This window comes from Leptopilina heterotoma, unplaced genomic scaffold, assembly GCF_015476425.1.
Source record: "Leptopilina heterotoma isolate Lh14 unplaced genomic scaffold, ASM1547642v1 Lhet_83, whole genome shotgun sequence".
In the NCBI taxonomy this organism is placed as follows: domain Eukaryota; kingdom Metazoa; phylum Arthropoda; class Insecta; order Hymenoptera; family Figitidae; genus Leptopilina; species Leptopilina heterotoma.
Window position 1 is genome coordinate 1,045,195 of NW_025111188.1, and position 26,949 is coordinate 1,072,143.

General features: G+C 27.5%; 2 protein-coding genes across 13 annotated transcripts in view; both read left to right on the forward strand.

Annotated features, from left to right (window-relative positions):
• LOC122511474 (zinc finger and SCAN domain-containing protein 2-like) overlaps positions 1–26,949 on the forward strand; it is a 98,067-nt gene that overhangs the window by 45,293 nt on the left and 25,825 nt on the right. Inside the window, exon 5 of one of the 12 annotated variants that reach the window (XM_043626711.1) lies at positions 24,609–26,606. The exons of 6 other annotated variants lie outside the window; for them this stretch is intronic. In XM_043626711.1, the coding sequence (XP_043482646.1) occupies positions 24,609–26,574 (1,966 nt within the window). In that variant the 3' untranslated portion in view covers positions 26,575–26,606. Of the gene's footprint in view, positions 1–161; positions 1,541–8,443; positions 10,350–12,870; positions 14,641–16,374; positions 17,617–21,553; positions 22,909–24,608; positions 26,607–26,949 lie in introns of those variants that run through there. 5 more of the 12 variants (XM_043626714.1, XM_043626719.1, XM_043626715.1 and 2 more) reach the window with 5 other exon arrangements.
• LOC122511479 (gastrula zinc finger protein XlCGF7.1-like) lies at positions 4,833–5,919 on the forward strand. The gene has a single exon (XM_043626730.1). The coding sequence runs from the start codon at positions 4,910–4,912 to the stop codon at positions 5,804–5,806; it is 897 nt and encodes a 298-aa protein (XP_043482665.1). The 5' UTR covers positions 4,833–4,909; the 3' UTR covers positions 5,807–5,919.

Consider the following 26,949-nt stretch of genomic DNA (forward strand, 5'->3'; position numbering starts at 1 on the left):
CTTTGGCAAATTTGTTTCTATTCACTATTATCAAACTAAAAAAATCCAAGACTTTCTCATTTTTGCTGAGAATGTAAAAAGTGAGAAATAAAAGGTAAATCGCTTTTTAATTAAATAGAAAAATTTAATTTCTCTTACTGAAATATTTTATTATGTTCCAGGAACAAGAACGATCCTCTTCACATTCAAGTCTACAAGAGAATAATAATCGGACATCAAAGTGTCTGGATTCCGGAGTCAAAGCTGAAGGAACTGGAAAATCTTGCCAGTGCATCTAAATTGACGAGCGAAAATCTGACAATCGAGAATCTAACAGGCGGAAATGTGCCAACCAAAAGTCTGATGACCGAAAATGTGACAACCGAAAATATAAAAACCGAAAATCTGTCGACCGAAAATCTGATGACCGAAAAACTGATAACTGAAAATGTGATAACTGACCTTCAACCAACCGAAATCGAAGAAGCAGCAGCAAAAGAGAGCGAAGCGGAAACAATTTTCACCTGCGAAATTTGTCACTACACTTTCAATCGAAAGAGCCGTCTCACTGAACACCTGCTCAGTCACAACGATTACAGACCCTACAATTGTTCAATTTGTCAAAGAAGTTTCAAGTACACGAAAAATTTGCGAAAACACATGAAAATCCACGAAACCCCAGACACTTTACACAACTGTAATTTATGCGACTATCAAACAAGATGGAAACGTTATCTCAAGACCCACCACATTCGAATACACATACGAGAATATAAACTAACTTGCGACATTTGTGGAAAAAAATTCGGTTCCAAATCCTCATTGAGAGCCCACATGAATCATCACGAGAGAGAGGCGTTCAAATGCGTTATTTGCGGGAATTTCTGTCACAGTGAGAAAACACTCTACAATCACATGAAGAAGAAGCACAAGCTCGACAAGAACTACGTAAAAACCACTTGTCCATTCGGAGCCGAGGAGAATTTAAATCCAATTCCCAAGAAGCCAACAATGAAAATAATTTACGCGAGTGAAATTTGTGAAACATCATTAAAGCCCCCCGAGGCCAGTGAACTTACGGAGAATACGAATAAATGCAAAACTACCCAACCACATCGATGTTCAATTTGCCAGAGGATATTCAAAAATTTCATTAATTTACAAAAACATATGAAAAATCACGATTTAGAAAAAGCATTCCAATGTTCAATTTGCCAGAGGATATTCAAAAATGTCATTAATTTACAAAAACATATGAAAAATCACGAATCGAACACTGTATTACATAGTTGTAATCTCTGTGATTATCAGACAAAACGAAAAGCTTATCTCAAATTTCATTATATTCGTAAACACCCCCAGTGAATATATATTGAAAATACTCATTCGAAAATAAGTTTTTCGAAACTTTTCATAATCTTTTATTTTATTTCTGGAATTTCGATTCCTTGACAGTATTCACAGCATAAAAATCACATTAGAATTTAAGGAACTTTTGTTCATTGTCATTCAAGTTACAAGAATATTTTTTATATAATAAAAACATCTTTTTTTGCAATAATTTTTTTTGTACATTTTTTCCCCTTTTTTCTCCCACTGTACCAAAAAATATTTTAGCAAAATTAATTAATTATTCAGCAAATTATTTATTTAAGGAAAAAAGTTCCTATGGTCCTGGTGAAGGTAAAAAAAGGTAAATGTAAAAAAAATTAAAAAAAGATAAGATCCAGTACTTTTTGAAACTAACGTAATTTTTTTGATTTTCAGGAAAAAAGATGATCCGCTCCGTCGTCAGGCGTACAAGAAAATTTCAATTGGCAACGAAAGTGTTTGGCTACCGGAATCACAGATCGAAGTGCTGAAGAGTCGACCATTTTGGACGACGAAATTATCGTTGAAAATCGAGGATGTTGAAAATGAAAGGAATGAGAAGCAGGAGATTTTAACGTACTTTCGAACTTTGAAACCATTGAATATTGTTGTTAAGGATAAATCAGGATCGATAATTGAAAATCGACTAGTATTACAGGAGGAGGAACGAGAGAAGGAAGAAGAAGATGCATTATTTACGAAAAAAGGAATGAATTTTTTGGAGACACTCGAGAATGGTGATTTTAACGAAAATCAAATAATTCCACAAGATGAAAATGAAACTAACAGGGAGGATGCAAATAATTCCTGTAATTTATCAACGGGTGTTGGGAAACAACTTGGGAAACAATTTTTCAAAGAAGAGAATTCGAATGACACACCAGTCGTAAAGAAGAAAAGGACCAAAAATTAAGGGAAAAGTGTTAAAAGAAATGAGAATGTAAAATTTCCAAATTTATTAACAGAAAAAAAGAAAAGATCAATGGAAAAAAAGAGACAAGTTGTGAAAGAAATGAGGCGGAAAATAGGAAAAAGAATTATCGAGCGGAAATACGAGATATATTTTTAAATGAGAAGATTAAGTGATGTGATAAAAAAATACGGGAACATTTTTCCTTAAATCCTAAGAAAACTTGAATTTATAAAATTCTGTTAAAAATTAAATTATATACGAAGCTAAAGAATTTATACGAAACTATATAATGTAGATTTTTTTATAGAAATAAAAACATATTTTCTATCGCTTTTAAATTTTTCGTAACTTCTTCTTTTTGTCTTCAATATTCAATTTGTTAATTCAATATTCGTTTGTTAATTACACTGAAAAAAAATTTATTTGATTCAAATAACCATTTACTTGACAATCAATTAAATATTTATTTGAATCAAATATTATTTATTGGAGTCAATTAAATGATATTTGAACTGAATTTCAGTATTTGAGGCAAATACGATTTAATTGACTCCAATAAATATTATTTTATTCAATTAAATAATTAATTGAGTCCAATAAATATTCTTTGATTCAATTAAATATTTAATTGAGTCCTATAAATATTATTTGATTCAATTCGGTTTTTTTAATCAAATAAATTTTTTTTGTAATTGAAAAGGTGGGAATAAAAGTTGATATATCCGAAAATCACTTACCTTTAATTCTTCAACGCTGATGGAAAATTACGCCACGAAGATTTATCTCCCAGTAGAAATCTGGAAAAGAAGAAAAAATTGTCCATTAATAATTAAATTTGTTATAATTTGATTCTTTAGAAATTTTAAATTTTAAATTTTATCTCTAAAAAATATTAGTTAGATTAAAATTAGATTTATCTAAAAAATATTCAAACAAGTATTTCTAATTTTTTAATTAATAAATAAACCATGAAAATCGGTTGCTTTTTTTTGCAAATTGTATTCTTCTTCGACCATTAAAAATGAAAACATTTTTCAAGTAAGTATCAAAAGTTTAGAACTACCTTTTTTTTATGAATATTTTTACTAATATATTTTATTGTTTTAGGATATCAACTTTAGTGAAAAGTCAAGAAGAGACGAAAGTTCTTCAAAAAAAACCGCAATACTCGAGAAATTACAATTTTTTTCCGCCTCGTCTAATTTAATGGTAAATATTTCAAAGTAATGTTATTAAATATTTAAATTAAGTAATTGAAGTCTTTTGTGATAGAAATAAACATTAATTTAAATCTTTTTTCAGATTCCCAAGTCGGAGAAATAAGGAATATTTTTGCAAAGCAAAATTTGTCGATAAAATGAAATCAGAAATTTCAGCCAGAATTATCACTTCATTGTAAGATGAAAGAAAGCAAAAAAGGGAAAAAACAAATCAAGACTTGGATTTTACAGAAAAAAATACATTAAACAAAATTTTTTATCGATTTTCTCGGGACGAAAGCAATTTCGTTTCGAGGGAAGAATTTTCAAGACAATTAAAATTTTGAACGATTGTGCAAAAAGTTATTCCCAGGAAATTAGAGTGAAAATAAGAAGAGGATTTTTTCGTAAATTTTCCACTCACAGAAGCGGAAAAATACTTGGAAATAAATAACAGAAGAGGAAGAGTGCAATAAAAAAATTCAAAGATCTCTACGATCGTTTTTCGATTTACAAGAAAATAAATCGAAATATTTAAAAAAAATACTTGTTGCGTGTTTAAAAAATTTTATTTCTACTTCAATTTTGTTTCCATACGAGGGAAAGTAGAACAAATTATTTACCAAGTCTCATGAAAATCGAATCGTCAAAAAAATAAAAAATTGAGCTATTGAATGAAAAATTTAAAAAATAATCTAAATCGATCGTTTTTCTTTAGACACTCGCACCATTTTCCTCTTCTCTCTAAATTTTCATCTTTATTTCTAGGTCCCCACTTTTACTCGTTTCAAATAATTCAAGGTGAAAATAAAAAATAGTTTTTTATACTCTTTAAAATTATTCTCTTCTTTCCAACTCTAGTAATTTTTCCACTAATTCATATCATTAATGTTTTAGGCTTCCAACTCTACTGAAGAGAAATCAACAGCCAGGAGTGGAGAAAAAAAAACCAGTCTACATAAGAAAAGTCCAACTCAATCGAAATGAAAAAACTGTTCTTCAAAATCCAGAGGCAAATTTACAATCTTTCATAATCATTCGAACAATCGCTCCAAAATCGTCGCAACAGACAAAATTAACTCCAGTGAAATTAACTCAATTGACGAATGTAAAAAAATTAAATCCACCAGCCACCAGTAACAGTATTTTGGTAAAAGTTATCAAAACAACGGAAAACAGCAAAGTTCGTACAAAAATGGAATTTTTGAAAAATAGCCAATTGGAAGAAAGGAAAAATATAAGAACGGAGGAATTGGAGAATAAAAATAAGGAAAATTTAAAAGAAGGCTGTGAAAGAACAAAGAAGGGAATAAAAAAGGAAAATACAGAAACAGAAATGGTTGAAAATAGAGAAATTAAAATAAATGAAAGAAGTGAAATAAATAAAAGAAGTGAAATAAATGAAAGAAGTGAAATAAATGAAAGAAATGAAGTAAATGAAATAAAAATGGAAATAAAAGAAGAAGAGAATGCGAAGGAGGAGAAAATGGACGTTCTCTACAAAAAATTAAACGACGGAAAATTCACTTGTGACATTTGTCAAGCGACTTTTCCCCAAAAGAGCAAAATGCTCCGTCACCTAAAAGGCAAACACAGTTTTCACAGACCCTTCAAATGCTCCCTCTGTCCAAAGGCCTTCAAATACAAATGCGATCTAAAATCTCATCGTCTCGTTCATCAGGACCTCGATTCAAATTCAATGCATTTTTGCGATAAATGTGACTATCGTTCAAAAACAAGAAACAATCTCAAAGCCCACTACATCCGCAAGCACACCGAAGATTATAAATATTTCTGCGAACATTGTGGAAAAAAATTCAAAATGGAATGGGATTTGAAATTCCACCTCGGCACTCATGGTTCATTGCAGCATATGTGCGATATTTGTGGAAAATTCTACACCAGCAATTATTCACTCTACAAACATCGTAAAGTGACGCACTTAAATAATTACAAATTTCAATGTTCAATTTGCAATAAACGATTATTGACGCAAAAGAATCTCGACAATCATATGAAGCAGCATCAGAAAACGTACGATTGCAAGGAGTGTGGAAAGAATTTCTCATCGAAAAGATATCTTGCCTCGCACGCAACAATACACACGGAAATAAAACCATTCAATTGTCATGTGTGCGATAAAACATTTCGAACTGCACACTTGCGAAATGTTCATCTCTACACTCACAGTGAACATCGGCCGTATATTTGTGATCTATGCGGACAAAGTTTCAAGAGACGATACTATATGATGGAGCACAGGAAAAAGCATCCCGACTCTCATCTATCATCGCCTCCGATTCCCCTCGGCAGTGACAGTTGTCCAAAATTCATCAATATTTAATTTTTGTACTTTTTTCTTTTTCATTCAAATTCGAAAAGAAAATTTTATTCGAACAAAAATAGAAATTGTTTTTATTGATAAATCAGGGCTCGAACTAGGTCCGTAAATCCTTTAAATTTGCATCAAGACTGTAAAAGTCAGTTTTTTTGATAAAAACGTCAATTCAATTATGTTAAGAATTTTTTTTAAATTTTTGCGTCAAAATTTCAATTATCTTTATAAATATAATAAAATTCTTCTCCGAAATTCAATTATTTTCAGGAATTTTAATAAAATTCTTGGAAAAATTCAATTATTTTCAGGGATTTTAGTAAAATTTCGTGCAAAATTCAATTATTTGCAAGGATTTGAATAAAATTTCTTGCAAAATTCAATTATTTTTATAAGTAACCAAAATTTATCACAAGAATTCAATTATTTACATAAGTAATAGAATGCTTCTCAAAAATTCAATTATGTTAAAAAAAATTTTTGATTTTGCGTCAAAATTCAATTCAATCTTTATAAAATAATAAAATTTTTCTCCTAAATTAAATTATTCTCAAAAATTTTAATAAAATCCTTGACAAAATTCAATTATTTTCAGGATTTTCAATAAAATTCTTTGCAGAAATTTAATTATTAATAAGTAAATTTAAATATAAATTTAAATATAAATTCTCGTCAAAATTTCAATTATCTTTAGAAATATTAAAGTTCTTCTCCGAAATTCAATTATTCTCAAAAATTTTAATAAAATTCTTGTCAAAATTCCAATTATTTTCAGGAATTTTAATAAAATTTAGGGCAAAATTCAATTATTTGCAGGAATTTTAATAAAAATTTTTGCAAATATTAATTATTTTTATAAATAACCAAAATTCTCAGAAATTCAATTATGTTAAAATTTTTTTTTAAATTTGGATACAAATTTCAATTATCTTTATAAATATAATAAAATTTTTCTTCTAAATTCAATTATTTTCAAAAATTTTAATAAAATTCTTGGCAAAATTCAAATTATTTTCAGGAATTTTAATAAAATTTCGTGCAAAATTAAATTATTTGCAGGAATTTTAATTAAATTTTCTGCAGACATTCAATGATTTTTATAAATAACAAAAATTTATCACAAGAATTTAATTATTTGCAAATATAATAGATTGCTTCTAAGAAATTCAATTATGTTAAACAAATTTTTTAAATTTTCTTCAAAATGTCAATTATCTTTATAAATAATAAAATTTTTCTCCGAAATTCAATTATTTCAAAAATTTTTATAAAATCCTTGTCAAAGTTTAATTATTTTGAGGAATTTTATTAAAATTCTTACCAAAATATGATTATTTTCAAGAATTTTAATAAAATTTCGTGTAAAATTCAAATGTTTACAGGAATTTTAATAAAATTTTTTGCAAAAGTCGATTATTTTCAAAAATTTTAATAAAATTCTTGGCAAAATTCAATTATTTTCAGGAATTTCAATAAAATTCTTGACAAAAATCTATTATTTTTAGGAATTTTAAATTTCTTTAAAAAATTAAATTTTTTCCAGGAATTTTAATAATATTCTTATCAAAATTTAATTAATTTAAAGGATTTTTATAAAATTTCGTGCAAAATTAAATTATTTGCAAGAATTTGAATAAAATTTTTTGCAAAATTCAATTATCTTTATAAATAACCAAAATTTTAAAAAATTCAATTATGTTAAACAAATTTTTTAAATGCTTGGAAAAATTTCAATTATTTTCAAAATTTGTTCTGAATACAATGATTCAATAAATTATTTATTTTTCTGTTTAAATAATTGAATTTTAGTAGAATTTTCTTATAAAAATTGATTTAAAAATGAATTTCAGTTAAAATTTTAGATAATAATTGAATATTAAAAGCATTAAAGCGTGAATTTTTAGAAATAATTGAATATTTGAAAAGGTTTCGTATTAAAATCTTTGAAAGTTTTTTTTTCATACTTTTAACTAACAAGTCTGTAGAAGAATTAATTTTTTTTGAAAAAGCTTATTTGAATTTTACAGTTGAAATTCATTTTTTGGAGTTTTTATTTTCTTATATATATTTAATTGAAAAATATCCGAATAATTGAAATTTTGTAATATTGAATTGTAAACAAATGTATTTAAAAATTCTCAAAAAACTTTTTCAAGAATTATCATAAATAATGGATTTAAAGAAGAATTTTAGTTAAGAAAACACTAAAAAAAATTTAATTTTGGAAAAATCCGTAAAGTTTGTATTTTTAAATACTTTCACTGGTTCGAGCCCTGACAAATGAGAAAGAAATGTTTTTGTTTCAAAAATCCAATTGGATTCTTCCTCCCTTCAAATGAGAAAGAAATGTTTTTTTTTTCAAAAATCCAATTGAATTTTTCCTCCCTGTTATCATTTCCTAAATCTTCGATGTATTTATAAAATATTTTCCTAAGAAAACCATTTTTGTACAGTACGTTTGTTAGTGAGAAACACAAAATAAGAAATAAAAAATACTCTTGAAAAATAAACATTATCTAAAGATTTCTAAAAAAAAAAAAACCTAAAACCGGAATAAAAAGTAAGTTGCCTAAAAAATGGAAATGATTCCCAAAAAAAACAATTAACCGATACTAATGATTTATTATTTTTTTGATTTTGTTCAAGGAGACGCAAACACGGGAAAACAGTGATGATCCAGAATTCAGCGGGGAATTTTATTCTAAAGGCAAATCCAGTTCCAATGCGCCTCTGCCAATACATTGATTCAAATGGAAAAACAAAATATTCCCTTCTACCAATATTGGAAGTGAAAAATTCAACACCAACAACCAACGTGATAAAATTGGAACAAGAAAATAATGAAGAACCATCATCGAATGATAATTTCCACTCATGCGGTGAATGTTCACAAATATTTTTATCCGATTCACAACTTCAGGAACATCAAGCGACACACAGTAAAAAATGGAAAATGAAAATACGCCATTTTTGCAGTCTCTGTAATTTTGAAAGTGACAATAAAGACAAATTATCATCACACTATGAAAATGAGCACAATGTTGGGAATAAGAATAGAAAAAAATTCTCCTGCGACATTTGCGATTTTACTTGTCTCAAACAGAAGAGTTTAGAAGCACATGCTTGGCTACATTCGACAAATGATAATGACTCGAATTCTGATGACATCCCCTTCGAGCAGGATCCTTTAATCGATCATGAATTCAATAATGAGGAGGAAATAATTCACGAGGAGGAAATAGTTAACGACGAAGAAATTATTAACGACGAGGAAATTATTAACGATGAGGAAATTATTAACGAGGATATAAATAACGAAGAGGAATTAGTTAACGAGGAGGAATTTAATATCGAATTCGACAACGACAACGTGGTTAAACTGAATGAACTGAATGAAATGAACGAGAGTTTGAAGAAGAAACTAAGACCGAAGGGTATGAAAAAGAAAAAGGAAAGATTATCTTGTCCGCAGTGCAATTTCCGATGTTTAAAAGAGTCGACACTCCTCGATCACATCACTGAGGAACATGAAATGGAAGCGGAGAATAATTACAATTGCAACTACTGCGATTTCACTTGTTCGACGAAAAGAGTTCTCAACGAGCACAAAATGTACCATCGCGTCGTGCACGACAGCAACGTTTACATCTGCAACTACTGCGAATTCAAGGCGGACAAAAAGGCAATAATTTGCACCCACATCAAGAGAAAACACCTTCGAGCTACTCAACAAAAAAAACAATATTACACCTGCGAGCAGTGCGACTACAAAAACAAGAGCAAATACGAACTGAAAATCCACGTCATAAGGCGACACACGGACGATTTTAAATTCGACTGCGAAACTTGTGGCAAGAAATTCAAAGTCAGAGGCGATTTGACAAATCACGTGCGATTCTCGCACAAGGAACAACCTGTGATTTGTGACGTTTGCGGAAAGACTTGCATGAATAGTAATTCCCTTTACGTGCATCAGAAATTCGCCCACTATAAGGCGCAATTCGAGTGTCATTTGTGTAAGAGACGAATGGTGAGTGAGGAGAATTTACAGGAGCACTTATTGAAGCAGCATGAGCAAAGGGAGAATGCCGTTTGTGAGGAGTGCGGTAAAACGTTCACGAGAAATTCTCGATTGAAAATACACATGAGAGTTCATACGGGCGATAAACCGTATCCGTGTACAATTTGTCAAAAATCATTTGCACGTCGAACGGCACTCAAGCAACATTTACTCATTCACACTGGAATACGACCGTACGTTTGCGATATTTGCGGGAAATCATTCACCCAAAAACCGGGATTGATCAGTCATCGAAAATCTCATCCAGGCTCACATCCACCGTTGCCGAGAGTTCAAATTGATCACATTTTAAACGACGTCATGAATAGATAACGATAATCGCGAATTTTTTATGCAAAAATTCTTCTACTTCTTTTTGTTGAAAACACTAAACTGAGGGAAATTGAAGAAAAATAACTTTCCAACGGTGACGTGCCTGAAAAGCAAACGACTTTACACAAAATTATTTTTTTCACACAAACGAAATTCTATTTTTGGCAAATAAATATTTTTCTTGACAAATAAATTTTATTTGAGAAACGTAATGGTATTTGCTTCAAATACCGAAATTCGTGATTTCAATAAAAATTTTCTGATTCAAATAAAAGATTTCTTGTTAATAAAAAAATAGTCTATCAAAAAAAATATTTATTTGTGTCAAGTAAATATTTATTTTTGTCAAATAATTTTTTTTTGAGTCAATTAAATGGTATTTGCTTCAAATATCAAAATTTATAAGTTAAATAAAATTTTTTTGATTCAAATAAAAGTTTTCTTGTCAATAAAAAAAAAGTCTATCAAAAAAATATTTGTGTCAAATAATATTTATTTCAGTCAATTAAATAGTATTTGCTTTAAATACCGAAATTGATGATTTAAATAAATGGTTTCCCGACATTAAAATTTTCTATAAAATAATAATAATACAATCGGTGTTAAAAAATATTTATTGTGCCAAATAAATGCATATTTTTTTAAATAAATATTTTTTTTGTTAAACAATTTTTATTTAAGTCAAAAAATATTTATTTTAGTCAAAAATTTTTATTTGTTGCAAATAAATATTTTCTTTGTCAAATATAATTTATTTGAATCAATTGAATTTTATTTTTTGAAATACCAAAATTGAAGATTTAAATATAATTTATTTGATTAAAATAAATGATTTCTTGACAATAAAATAAATAGTCTATAAAATAATAAATTTGTGTCAAAAAAAATATTTTTGAGTGTCAAATAAATGCATATTTTTGTTAAATAAATATTTTTTTTGTAAAACAATTTTTATTTAAGTCAAAAAACATTTTTTTGTCAAAAAATTTTTATTTGCGTCAAATAAATATTTATTTTTGTCAAATAATTTTTATTTTTGTCAATTAAATATTTTTTCTTTGAAATACCAAAATTGATGATTTAAATACAACTTATCTGGTTAAAATAAATGATTTCTTGACAATAAAATAAATAGTCTATAAAATAATAAATTTGTGTCAAAAAAAATATTTTTGAGTGTCAAATAAATGCATATTTTTGACAAATAAATATTTATTTTTGTTAAATAATTTTTATTTGATTCATAAATGTTTATTTTTTCCAAAAATGTTAAAAATTTGTATTTGAATGGAAAAATATTTATTTGTTTCAAATAAATATTCATTTTTGTTAAATAACTTTAATTAGAATAAAAAAATATTTATTTATGTCAAATAAATATTTTTTTAGTCAAATAATTTTTATTAGAGTCAATTCAATTCTATTTTTTTTTAAATACCGAAATTAACAATTTAAACACAATTTATTTGATTTAAAGAAACTATTTCTTGTCAACAAACTAAATAGTCTATCAAATAAATATTTATTTGTGTTAAAAAATATTTATTTGTGAGAGAAAATATTTATTTGTGTTAAAAATATTTATTTGTGAGAAAAAATATTTATTTATGTTAAAAAATATTTATTTCTGTCAAATAAATATTTCTTTCTGTCAAATAATTTTTATTTGAGTCAAAAAATATTTTTTAACACACAAACGAATTTTGTTTGTGTTAAATTTATCTTGATAAACATTTTTTTTTAATTGTTTAAATTTGAAACTTTTTCTTGAATATTTTTTATTCAACCAAGACTGTAATTTCAAAAATTTTTATACACGGGAGAAGAAAATAACTTTTACCATTTTCGAAGTAAAATTGTAATGACAGGAACTTCTGCTAATTTTTGGCAATTTTTATTATTTTTGTAATAAAAATTTCTACGATCGAAGCAAATTGTTTGTTGAAATTAGTTAGATTGCAGTAAAATTTACTTTGTAAATAGTAAAAGGTATTTTTCTCCTTCTAACAGTAATTCCCTTTTTTTGTATTTTCACTCCTAAAATTTTACGAATTTTAGGAGTAATTTTATTTTTGCTTCTTTAGCGCGTCACAAATATTGTTACGAAACAGAAAGAAATATAAATATCCGAATAAATTGAAGCAAAATTGTCAGACTTCTTTTTCTTTATTCAAATTAAAGAAACAAAAACTGAGATTAAATAATTATTATATTTAGAGACATCACTAAATAACAAAATATTGTGACAGTTTGTACATTTAACGTAATTTTGCAATTTTGCAAAAAAAAAATTTTTATTTGATCCAAATTCGTCGCTTTTTCTAATTATAGAAAAAAATCGTTTCTCTGTATTTATAAAACTAAATATTTTCCTAATTAATTTGTACTGTATTCGATATTGTAATGCAATTTTTTTCTTCTTCCAACTTTCATAAGTTTCAAAAAAGAAAAAAAAACCTGTGAACACTTACAAAAAAGAAAATAAATGAGAAAAATAAAGCCCCGAGTAAAATTTATAATGAAAATCCTTCCCGAACAATTTAAAATCTAGATTTTATTTCATTTTTTTTTTGAGAAAAATTATCACTGAGAACAAATTCTTTGCACGCAGAAAGTTCAAAATAAATAAATAAATAAAATAAAGTGATTTTTCGACTGATTTACATTTTCTTCGTTTCAGACTTTCAATCGATGACGGATGTTTTATTTATGGAAATGAATCTATTGAAATGCAACCATGGCAGATTGTGGATTTCGAAGGATGCAAGTACTACGCTTTTCTGCCCACGGAGCAAATGTCAAAAGTAATGAAAGTGGAAATGAAGGAAATTGAATCAACAGCCGCGAACGATAGTGTCGAGAGTAATCAGGAAAATGACGATGATGACGATGATATTGATGACACGACAGAAATGTATCTTGACGCCGAATTCGAGAAGCAAATAAAAGCCACGCAACAGCAATTAAAACAAGAAATTATCGAGGAGAATGAAATTGATGAAATTGATGAAATGAATGAAATCAATGAAAGTAATGAAATGAATGAAATTAATGAAATTAATGAACTTAATGAAATTCATCAAGACGATGATGACGATTACGATAGTGAAAATCTCAATTATGAAGAAGTGGTAATAATGCACGATGAAGTTGAAAACGATTTTGAAGAACTCGAAGAGGAGGAGGAAGAAGAGGAAGAAGCAGCATCATCGCCAAGACCTTTTTCTCCGAATTTCAACAATATTCAAATAAAAACCGAAGAATTATCCAACGACGATCCAGACGACGTTACAATAATCTACAATCAAGGAATAAAACTCTACGTTTGTCTGAAATGCGATTTTTGCTTCACTCATCTCGAGGTCTATCAAAGACACATGAGTTCAATTCACCCCGATGTACAGGAATTCAAATGTGACGTTTGCGAAAAATTATTCAACGATCTCGAATCCCTGAAAGAGCACGCAAACAATGAGCACAAATCAAAGGAGACCCAAAAAGAAAATCTCGATACAATTAATTACAATTGTCACTTTTGCTCATACAAAAGTACAAACCGTTCAACTTTAAATTCCCACGTGAGCCGAAAACATTCATCAAGTCGTAAAATAGCGAGAATGAAAAATAACACCAAAAACGGAGCAACAACACAATTAGAACTCTCCTGCGATATTTGCGATTTTAAATGTCCCAATAAACGAAGACTCAAGGAGCATCTCGAGAGAAAGCACGCCGACGATTACAAGTACGAATGCAACGAATGTGGAAAAAAATTCAAAGTCAAAGGCGATATGAGACTTCACGTGAGATTTAAACATAAGGAGGGACCAATTGTTTGCGACGTTTGCGGAAAGACATGTTCAAATTCAAATTCATTGTACGTTCATCAAAAATGGGCGCATTTCAAGCCAAAATATGAATGTGAAATTTGCCATAGACGAATGGTGAGTCAGGAGAATTTGGATCAACATATTTTACTGCAACACGAGAGGCGTGAGAGTTTTGTTTGCGAGGAATGTGGTAAATCGTTCAATGAAAATCATCGATTGAAACAACACATGATGACGCATACTGGCGATCGACCTTATGATTGTCATGTTTGTGGCAAGGCTTTCGCACGACGAACATCATTCAGACAACATCTTTTGATTCACACCGGTAAACGTCCATATATCTGTGACATTTGCGGCAAGGCCTTCACTCAAAAACCCGGATTAATTTGCCACAGAAAATCACATCCCGGTGTGCATCCACCACTTCCGGTTGTTCATATTGAACACATCATCAATGATTTCATGAAGAAAGAATAAATTTAAATTGTACATTTAAATTCTCCTAGTTTAGAAGATTCTTGTACATACGATTTTCTTTTCTGAAAAAATTTTTTCAATAACTAAAAATTCGAAAAAAAAAATGGGAAAAAATTCTTTTCTCTTTTCAGTGATAATTTTATTCACATTATGCTAATATTTCTATGATTTTTTTTAGTTTTATTTATGAATTATTTCTACTCTTGGACTGAAAAAAAAATTTATTCGATTAAAATAATCGATTAATTGACTATTATCAATTAAATATTAAATTGAATCAAATAATATTTATTGGAGTCAATTAAATGGTTCAATTCATATTTGACTCAATAATTTCAGTATTTGAAGCAAATACCATTTAATTGACTCTAATAAATATTATTTGATTCAATTAAATATTTAATTGACTCCAATAGATATTTCATTGAATAAAAATCATTTAATTGACTCCAATCACTATTATTTAATTGCATTAAATATTTATTTAAATCAAATAATTTTTTTGGAGTCAATTAAATATTTAATTGAATAAAAATAATGTCAACAATTAAATATTGACTCCAATAAATATTATTTGTTTTAAATCAACAAATTCTTGTAAATAAAAAAAATAATCTACGAAATAATTATTTATTTGTGTCAAAAAATATTCATTTTTGTAAAATAGTTTTTATTATGAATCAATTGAATGGTATTTGCTACGAATACGAAAATTAATGATTTAAGTACAATTTACTTGATTTAAATAAACGATTTCTTGTCAATGAAATAAATAGTCTAACAAAAAAATATTTATTTGTGTCAAACAAATATTTATTTTTGTCAAATAATTTTTATTTAAGTCAATTAAATGGTACTTGTTTCAAATACCGAAATTGTGTGAAAAAAAAATTTTTTAGTTTCAAATAAATGCATATTTTTTCAAATAAATATTTATTTTTGTTAAACAATTTTTATTTAAGTCAAAAAATATTTATTTTTGTCAATAAACATTTGTTTGACAGAAATGAATATTTTTTAACACAAGTAAACATTTATTTGATAGACTATTTATTTTGCTGACAAGAAATCGTTTCTTTAAATGAAATAAATTGTGTTTAAATTGTTAATTTCGGTATAAAAGAAAATATAATTTAATTGACTCTAATAAAAATTATTTGACAAAAAAATATTTATTTGACATAAATAAATATAATTTGATTCCAATTAAAGTTATTTAACAAAAATTTTTATTTGAGGGGAAAAATATTTATTTGTGTAAAATAAATATTCAATTTTTTGTTAAATAACTTTAATTGAAATCAAATTATACTTATTTATGTCAAATAAATATTTTTTTTGTCAAATAATTTTTATTAGAGTCAATTAAAATAAATACCTAATTAAAATAAATAAATTTTTTTCTCAGTCTAATAATAATTACACGAAAAGTAATTCAAAAATTTGTGTTGGCGTAAACATTCACAAAAAAAAGAATCGTGAGCAGTCTTTCGAAAATCGTGTATTATAAAAAATACAATAATTTAAGAAGAAAACAAAAATAATTTTATTTGTTCTCAGAAGAAATTCGTCTATTTTGTGTACATTTAGAGGGATGTAATTTTTTTTTATCACCGTCGCATTTTGTGCTTAACTTTACAAGATTTTACAGTCTGATTAACATTCACAAACTGTTAAAAAAATCTTCTTTAATGTAATTATGAATAAATAAAAATTAAATTACGAAAAATGAAATCTTTTTTCTCTCAACTAATTTCCACAGAGTCAAGATGGTAATTAGGGCAAAAAAAAACCTTACGAGTAAGTTACAATCATAAATTTGGAATTTATCTAGTTTTACACTCCACTACATTAATTAATAAATTTTGTTTCAGATCCGGGAATGGAATTAGAAAATTTACCCTCAACAATCCGGCGGTGTTGAAGAAAACTTGGAATATGGTGAAAATTAAAGATTCCTATTATGCTTATTTGCCGGCTGATAAAATTCTGAAGGACGTTATCAATACGGTGGAGAATCAGATAAATGAAATTCTCGACGATTTGGAAGTTGATGAAAGTGAAAAAGAGGAGGAAACGGAAATGGAAGAAGAACAAGAACAAGTGTCCGAAACAGAAGAATTTGAAGAGCAGCAACAGACCGAATTTAACGAAAACGAATTTCTCGTCAAGCAGGATGGAAAATTGTTGTTTAAAAAATCCCTCGACGAGACAACAGAATTTCTCGACGACAGTGAATATTTAGACGAAAACGTTTACTTGGAAGTGGGCGAGACAATAAAACCCGAAAGCACCTACGAAGTGGAGAAAAAAAGAAAAAAACGTCTTCGCAAAACTGACCTGAAACTAAAACGACCAGTTCATTCATGCACAGAATGTTCCTATACATGCGGTCGGGCAAAATTCATGCGACTTCATTTACTCCACGAGCACAATATAAGTAATCGAAAATTCAAATGTCCCGATTGTGAATTAAGTTTCGATCAAAATTGCATTCTGAAAGCTCACTACACTCGAAAGCACACGAACGAATGTCCCTTCACTTGCTCCTATTGCGGTAAACAGTACAAAGTTAAGGGAGATCTGAGCAATCACGTGCGACTCTATCATGAGGAAAAATCGCTCGTCTGCGATATTTGTGGAAAATCGTGTTCAAATTCAAATTCCCTCTACACGCATAAAAAACGTCTTCACTATACGCCAAATTACAAATGTTTACTCTGTAAACGTTCAATGGTGACGCAGGAAAATCTCGATCGACATATGATATCGCAGCACAGTCGATTTGTTTGCGAGGAATGTGGCAAGACATTCTCGACAAAAGTCATTCTCCATCGGCACATTCAATCGGTGCATAATAATATTAAATTGCACGCGTGTGAATTTTGCAGTCGATGCTTCTCGAGGCAATCACATTTGAGGCAACATTTATTAATTCACACGGGAAAAAGGCTATTTGCTTGTGATCTTTGTGACAAGACATTTACGCAAAAACCAGGATTATTGAGTCACAGGAAACTTCATCCTGGTAATCATCCGCCGCTTCCCACTTTTCGATTAGACGACGTTTTGAGTGAACTTATGACAAAATGATAATTTCCAATTTTACTATTAAAAAAATGAAAGGTATCGAATTTCTTTTCAATACTTTTTTCTCGTTCTTAACACAATGATAAGAAAATTAATTTGATTTCGATAAACGATTACTTGTCGATTAAATATATTCTCTGGTAAATACATTTTTATTTGTGTCAAGTAAATATTTATTTGAAACAAAAAAATATTTTTTGACTCTGATAAAAATTATTTAACAAAAATAAGTATTTATTTGACACAAATAATTCTTATTTGAGTCAAAAAATATTTATTTGTTTCAAATAAATACTTATTTTTGGCAAAAATTTCTATTTGTGTCAAATAAATATTTATTTTTGTCAAAAATAAATATTTGTGTCAAATAAAAATTTTTTTTATCAAATAATTTTTGAATCCATTAAATGGTATTTGCTCTAAATACCGAAATTAAATATTTAAAGATAATTTATTTGATTCAAATAAACGATTTCTTGTCAATAAAATAAATAGTCTATCAAAAAAATATTTATTTGGTGTCAAACAAATATTTATTTTTGTCAAATAATTTTTATTTAAGTCAAATTAATGGTATTTGCTTCAAAAACCAAAATTAATTATTTAAATACAATTTATTTGATTCAAATCAACAATTTCTTGTCAAATAAAGTAAATAGTATATAAAATAAATATTAATTTTTGTAAAATCATTTTTTTTGTGTCAATTAAATGGTATTTTTCTTTAAATACCAAAATTGATAATGTAAATAAAATTTTTTTATTTAAGGGCATTTGAACCATTATGACGTCATAGTTTGTGCAAAGCATTTGTTCTAAAGCCGTGACGTCATAATGGTTCAAATGCCCTTAAATAAACGATTTCTTGTTAATAAAATAAATAGTCAATCAAATAAATATTTATTTGTGTTAAAAAATATTTATTTGTGTCAAATGAATATTTCTTTTTGTTAAATATTTTTTATTTAAGTCAAAAAATATTTTTTGACATACGATGATTGAAATACAATTTATTTGATTCGAATAAATGTTTATTATTGTCAAATAAATCTTTATTTTTTGTTAAATTATTTTTATTTGAGTCAGAAAATGTTTATTTGGGTTTGAAAATGATTATTTGAGGCAGAAATTATATATTTTTGTCAAATAAATATTTTTTTTGTCAAATAATTCCTAATTAAGTCAAAAAATGTTTATTTGTGTCAAATAAATATTCATTTTTGTTGAATAGCTTTAATTTGTGTCAAAAAATATTTATTTGTGCCAAAATAAATTTTTGGCGTCATATAATTTTTATTTGAGTCATTGAAATTCTATTTGCTTCAAATAACGAAATTAATAATTTAAACTCAATTTATTTCATTCAAATAAACGATTTCTTGTTAATAAAATAATCAGTCTATCAAATAAATATTTATTTCTGTCAAATAAATGTTTATTTTTGTCAAACAAATATTTATTTTGGTTAAATAATTTTTATTTGAGTCAAAAAATATTTATTTGTGTCAAAAAAATCTATTTCATACAAATAATTTTTATTTGAGTTAATTGAATATTATTTGCTTCAATTACCGAAACTAATAGTTCAAATACAATTTATTTGACTCAAGTAAATTATTATTTTACAATAGTCATTGTTATTTCAATCAAATAAATTTTTTTTCAGTGTAATTTTTCACTGAATATAATTTTTCTTAATTTAATGTCGAATAATTTAAGTACTTTTTACTAACGTGGCGTATATTTTGTTTCTTTTTTTTGCAAATTGCAAAAATAATGATTTCTTAGTTGTAAAAAAATCAAGAATTTAAGAAAATTAAATATTTCTTCAACGTGTTAAATATTTCATGATGTGTAAAATGTATTAAAAAAAATAATATTGTAAATATCTGCTAATAAAAATATATTTGAGAAATATTTTTGTATTTTAAATTATTCATCAAGAATTCTAATTTTCTGAAGATTAAATTTTTTTCCCCCTTTTATAGAAATTTTCATAACGAATGTAGATTTTTGAAAAATTTAGAATGCAAATTTTTAAAAAAGTCGTGTCTAATTTCAAAGTATTGATGTAAGTATTATTTCTTTTCTTCTAAATAACAATTAAGAACAGTTAATAACATAAATTTCTGTTGTAGATTCGAAATCGATCAGTCAATGAAATCCAGATAATATTTTTGAAAAATAAAAAAAAAATTTGGTTTTGAAAATTCAAATATTGTGAATTCAAATCAATATTTTTGAATGAAGAATAATTTTAAATGAATTATTTTGAAAATGAAGAATTTTCTAAAGTAAAATTAATTTTTCGTTTGGAATGCTAGTGAAGAATATTTCTACTCTAAGAAGTTTGTATTCAAATATTAATTATTCACCTAATCAAAAAAATATCTCTAATTTTTTTTTTTGCCAAATTACTGATATTTCCTTTATATCAAGTCACTAATCGATCGAAAATTCTCAGTTGAGTTTTGAATGACGTTCAATTGACTCAAAATTAATTTTAAAAAAAGAATTTTCATGTGACAATCACATTTTTTTTTGTCTTTAAATCGAAAGTAACGAATATTAATCCAGTTATTTCTTAATAATCTTATGTAAGTAATTAATATTAAAATTGTTTCCCAAACAAAACCAGTGAATAATCGTTAATTTCTCTTGTTTTAGATCGAGTCCAGTGAAAACGAAATCTCGAATTCAATTGCGAAAGGAAATCTTCAATTCCCTGAAGAATATTAATTTCATTCAGGCCTTAAATAAAGAAACACAAATTATCAAACCGATGAAAAAATCTAGAGAAGGGAAAATAGCAAAAGAACGAAAACCGAAGACGTTAAATTCAATTCTCGACATTGCTATCAAAAATACCGGCATTGAAAAAACAATTCCAAAACGAAGAAAAAGAAGAAAAAATACCAACGAGCCATTCACTGAGGAAAGAGAAAAAATTGAGTACCAATGTTCAGTGTGTAATACAATATTTTTGAAGAAGGAAATTTTGCAGTCGCACTTTATTCGTAAGCACACTGAGGGTTATAATTTCTCCTGTGACGAATGTGGGAAACAATTTAAAATCAAAGGCGATCTCACGACTCATAAAAGACTTCATCACTTGGAACCACCGACTGTTTGTGATGTTTGCGGAAAAACGTACAAAAACAGTCTCTCACTCTACGTTCATCAAAAATACGCCCACTATAAAGCAAGATTCGAATGTCCAGTGTGTAAACGTTGCATGGTGACGCAGGAGAATCTCGACAATCACATCCAAGTGATGCACAATCAAAATGAAAAATTAATTTGCGACGAATGCGGCAAAATGTTCACCAAAAAAGTCAATTTACGACGACATATTATCAATGTTCACACTGATATTAAATCATTCACGTGTCCAGTTTGCTCGAAGGCATTCTCACAAAGATATCATTTGCGGCAGCATCTTCTCCTTCACACCGGACAACGTCTCTTCATTTGTGATATTTGCGGCAAACAATTCGCCCAAAAACCCGGTTTACTCAGTCATCGGAAAATTCATCCCGGCGAGCATCCTCCATTGCCCGTCATTCGTTTGGATCACGTTCTCAAAGATTTATTGAATAAATAATAATTCGTGCGACGATTTTTTTTTCTGTGTATATAAATCTTTCGCCAAGAACTATTTATCTACAAGTGAAAGTCTATCCACTTTCGTGAAACTGTCCGAAAATTACGTGAATAATTTATTTCTCTAATTTTATTTTTCAATTAACAAATTTTTTTCACGAATTAAAATTTACCGTAAAAATTGAATTTGCTAAGAAAAGTTTGAATATTACCGAAAAAAAATGTAAAACCGAATAAACGATTCATTGAAAAGAAAATGTATTGACTTTGAAAAAATTTCCACCCAAAAATTTGTGACTAAAATATTCGCTTGTTTCCAAAAATTAAATTTACTAATAAAAATTATTTTTCCTGTTCTAGAAAGAAGAAATTAAAAGAAGCAAAGGGATTGTCACGTTTGGAGTTAAAAAAACTAATTTTCAACTCGCTTGGAACGAAGGACAGTGAATTCGCCAAAAAGCCAACGTCGAGAAAGAAGAAAACAGAAAGTGTCGAAGTCTCGATGCCAAATATAAAAATTGAAAATACAGAGGATCTTTCAAGCGCAAGCAATAATAACGAATCTAATCTAATCGAAGAAGTTGATATCAAATACGAAGAGTTCGATCCGGAGAATATCGAGGAATTCGATCCTGAAAATCAATTCGAGGAATTTGAACCTGAAAATCAGTTCGAGGAATTCGATCCTGAGGGTAACTTTGAAGAATTCGAACCTGAGGTTAATGAGGAGGAGGAGGAAGAAGAAGAAACTTATTATGATAACGAAATTCAGTTCGAAGAAGTAACGATACAAGCGGACCAAGTTGTCAATTCTTCCGAAGAGGTAAAAAAAGAAACGGACGAAACGCCCACGAAACGGAAGCGCAAACCTCGCAAACCCCGCGCACCAGCACCAAAAACCGAATTCCACTGTGAAATATGCGGTGCAATTTTCCTCAAAAAAATAATCCTCCAATCGCATTTCACTCGCAAGCACTCCGAGCACTATAATTTCTCCTGCGATATTTGTGAGAAAAAATTCAAAGTCAAAGGCGATCTCACAACACACAAGCGATTACACAACGAACCAACGGCCGTGTGCGACGTCTGCGGAAGAACCTACAAGAACAGTCGCTATTTGTATCTCCACCAAAGATACGCTCATTTTACAACAGCATTTCCCTGCAGTGTTTGCAAAAGATTCATGGCAACGCAGGAGAATCTCGATCAACACATTGCCCTCCATCACACGCGAAAAGAACGCGTCATTTGCTCCGAATGTGGAAAAAGTTATTCATCGAGGGACACACTAAAGCGACATGTTCGCTATGTTCACAATAAAATGCGCACGTACGAGTGCGAAGTTTGTAGCAAGAGATTCGTGAGAAGATCCGAACTCCGTCAGCATTTACTCATTCACACGGGAAAACGGCATTTCGCCTGCGATATTTGCGGACAAAAATTCACCCAAAAACCAGGATTAGTGAGTCATAGGAAAAAGCATCCTGGAGAACATCCACCCCTGCCAATGGTGCGATTGGACAATGCCCTCAGGGAGTTTAATACAAAATAAAAAAAAAATAAAGAATAATTATTGCAAGAATTATTAAGCATTAAATTAAATAATATTAAATTAATAGATATTTAACTTTGTAATTTACCGATAAGTTTTGTCCATTATTTTCTAATGTTACAAGTGTGTTTACTTACATAATAAAATTTACAGTTTTCATTTAGGAAAAGATTCTTTTTTACTATTTTCATTACTCATTACTTTCAATGTTTCAATATTCTTTGAAATCACAATTTTTTACCACAAATTAAATTTTGTGGAAATTTAAAATTAAATAACGAAATCATATTTTTTTCCACAAATTAAATTTTGTGGAGAAATTTAATATTAAATAAAGAAATCACAATTTTTGTTCCAAAAATTAAAATTTTTGGAAAAAAAATGTGATTTCTTTATTTAATTTTATTGAAACTTTCATTTTTCTCGTATAACATTTTTAATTTACTGGTAAATACAATTTTAACGAGTTTTCTGCGAGTAGATGGAAAACATTTTTCCCCAGACGAATTAAAATGGAAAAAGAAAAATGTCCGAATAATTTGAGTGAAACGGAGGAACGAGAGAAGAAAATTTACACGAAGAATAAGAATAAAAAAATTCTGCTGAATAAATTTTGTAAGTAAACCTATTTTTTAGGATAAAAAAAATGAATAATATGAATTAATGAAAATTATTTTTATGCTCTAGGAAATTCGAGAATTCCTTTCATGGAAAAAATGGGAAATTCGAGAAGAAGACGACGAGGAGCTAAAGGATAATTACAAAACGTTTGGAATTTTTTTAATTACGATTCAAATGTTCTCAAAGTTCAAAGAACGAAATTTATTTTTTTTTCGAACTAAATTTTTATTACAATTATTATTTTGTGACGGCATAAAAAAAATTAATTGTAGAATTCCAATTTTTTTCCTGTTTTATGGAAAATTTAAAAAAATTGACGAAAATGTTTCTTTTGGAATTAAATTTTTTAGAACAATTATTTTTCGTCTGTATAAAAGAAAAATTAATTGTGAAATTCAAATTTTTTTCCTTTTTTATGAAAAATTTAAAAAAATGGATGAAAATGTTTCTTTTGGAATTAAAAAAGTTTATAAAAATCCTTCTTTTCGTATTAAATTTTTATTACAATTATTTTTCGTCAGTAGCAAAAAGAAAAATTAATTGTAAAATTCAAATTTTTTTCTTTTTTATGAAAAATGAAAAAACTGAAAAAACTGAAGTAAATTTATGAAAATTCTTTTAGGGAAAAATATTTCGTTCAATTTGAACGTTCGAAACATTTTTGAATCGTTTGTTTATCGAATAAATAGATACATTTTACTAATGACCGATTTTTCACGTTCCAGGAAAAATGCCAAGAAAAATTGAGAAGAAACTGGTTCGAAAATAACTGAAAATTCAATAAATGGAAAATATTTTCAAAATATAATTATGGAAGTTCAACTAAATACCAATTTACGAAACAGAAACGAGAATATTAGTCAACTTGTAAATCAACAGCTATTTTGAGAATAAAAATTGTTATTGTTTTTGTTATTTTTTTTATCGAAAACCAAATTTTAACAAACAATTTTTTAACTAGATTTCAAAATCTACTTTAGAAAGTAAGTTTTCAATTGTATTGAAAATTTTTTTATTAATTAATTCATTTATTATTAATTATTTATTAATAATTTATTTTTATTATTTATTATTAATTAATATATTATTTTTTATTCTTTATTATCAATTAATTTATTTTTTATTAAATTGATTTGGATTTTTTTCGCAAATCAAAATAAAAAATAAAAAAGTGTCTATTGTCCTATTATTTTGGTTTGAAAATAACTTTCTGATAAATAATACCAATTTGTTTTGTTTTAGGAAACTGACCAGATGGCATAATTATTATAAGTCATTAAAGAGTAAAATTCAACACAATGACCATTCAACTCCAGTGAATCGATTTCCTCGCCTTGGAAATTCAAATCTACACTCAAAATCAGTTGAAAACAAGAATTCAATCGAAGTCAACGGAAAATTGGGAGAAAAATCGAAAGAAACGCCCGACAGTTTTTGCGAAAATCCAAATACTTTGGAGACAATAGAAATATCCGATATCGAGGAATTTGATCCAGTTTCACCTAGTTCCATATATTTCGAAAACGAAAATGTGTCCAACTATTTTGAACAAATCAACGCCGAGGAATTTACCTTAAATAGAGAGAATTCTTTTAAAAAACGAAACGAAACTTCGGAAATTGAGGAAATCGATATCGAGGGTTTTGACTCAAACAGCAAAATTTTATCGAATAATCAAAATGTTGTTTCGAAGGGAGAAAATGAAAAAGAAAAGGAAAAAAAAGAAGAAGAAGAGGAAAAAGAAGTCGATATCGAGGAATTTGACCCGAAAAGAAATTTTTCTCGAAATCAAAATACTTCAGAATCGGAGGAAATCGACATCGAGGGCTTTGATTCACTATCGAACAGTAACGACGATTCTTCAGCGAAAAAAAAGTCATCAGACTCTGTAGAAATTGATATCGAGGGAGACGATTCATTTTTCACTGATAGCGACAAATCGTCGACGTTCATAAAATCAAAGAACAAAAATACGAAAAAAATTGATAAAATTGTCAACAAAAATTTTTCCAACAATTTATCCAACGATTCCGAAGACATTGACATCGAGGAATATAATTCACCTACAACACTAATTGAATCACCGAAAAATATTTACAAAACTAGATTAAAATCGAAAAATCACAATGGAAAAACTTCAAATAATTCTTCTGATTTGTCAAAAATGGAACATGATCAAAATACTCCAAGAATAAAAAGAAGAAGAAGAAAAAGAAGAATTTTGAGAAACAATAGTCAGTGTAAGAGAAATATTGCAAAGGAATTTTCACCTCAGAAACAGGAATTCGAAAATGATGTAACTTCGAGAAATTCTCCCCCTGAAAATAATTCGATTGAAAGAAATTTGCGAAGCAGAAAATTTGCACATGAAAAAAATATTTCTCGAGAAATTTATCCACAAAAATACAATAGTTTAAAATTGCAAAAAGCTCGAAAGCGTTTGAAAAATACTTCTTCGGATGACTCTGAAAATTCTCGTGAATCTAACTCGAATATTTTGAAATCAAAGCAAATTAGAAAACGTGTGAAAAATAATTCTGAGACTTCGGAAGACGTTTTGGAGGGAAAAGAAATTGAAAAAAAAGAAAAAAATAATTTTCCCTGTACTTGCAAAAATTCGGCTCTTAATTCAAGTGGAAAGGATTCTTCGAAGAAGAAAGAAACTAAAAAACCAGATGGGAATTTAAATGAAATTGAATCTAACATTTTAAAATCAAAAGAAATGGAAAAAAGTGGGAAAAATAATTCTCCAGGTGTTTCCAGTTCAAAGGATTGTTTAAAGCAGAATGAAGATAAAAAATCTAGGACAAACGAAACGATAACTTTTGAACCTAACTCGGAAGAAATTTCGAAATTAAAACAAACTATAGAGGAACAAAAAAATACAGAGAAAGGAAAGGAAATTAATTCTCTTGATTCCAGTTCGAAGGAGAAAGAAACGACAAAAGTCGATATTTTAATAAAAGAATATAGTCGACCTACTAAAAAATATGTTCAAACTTTTATAAAAGTAACTAAAAAATCCTTACAAATAGAAGTCAATAATAATTTTAATTCTACTGGAACTTCAAATTTAAATAATAAATCTGAAACTACCGACAACAATGATGCTTATAAAGATATCAATGATAATGAAAATTGTGACAGTAAAGAACTATCTTTGTTGATAAAAAAAGAAAATTTTTATCAAGAATCATCAGAAAAATAATTTTTAGAAAAAAAAATTAAAAAGAAAATTTCTGAATGTGACGAAAATTATTTTGTTTAATATTAACTAAATAAGCTTTAAATTTTATAATTTAATCAAAGTCTGACTCAATTCCGATTAAATCGACGAATGTAAAAACTCACAGATAAAAAATAGGAATTTAAAATTTAAAATATAGAAATTACTTATAAAAATATATTTTTTTGTATATCCAACTATATTGTACGATTTTTCATAATAAAATCCAGTCAATGTAATTATTTTCTAATTTTCTATTTTCGAAATAAAAGTAAATTTCATAGAATTTGGAAAATTGTAATTCGTAATCGTAATTAATTATAATTTCAAGATTCGAAAAAGAATTAAATTCTAAAA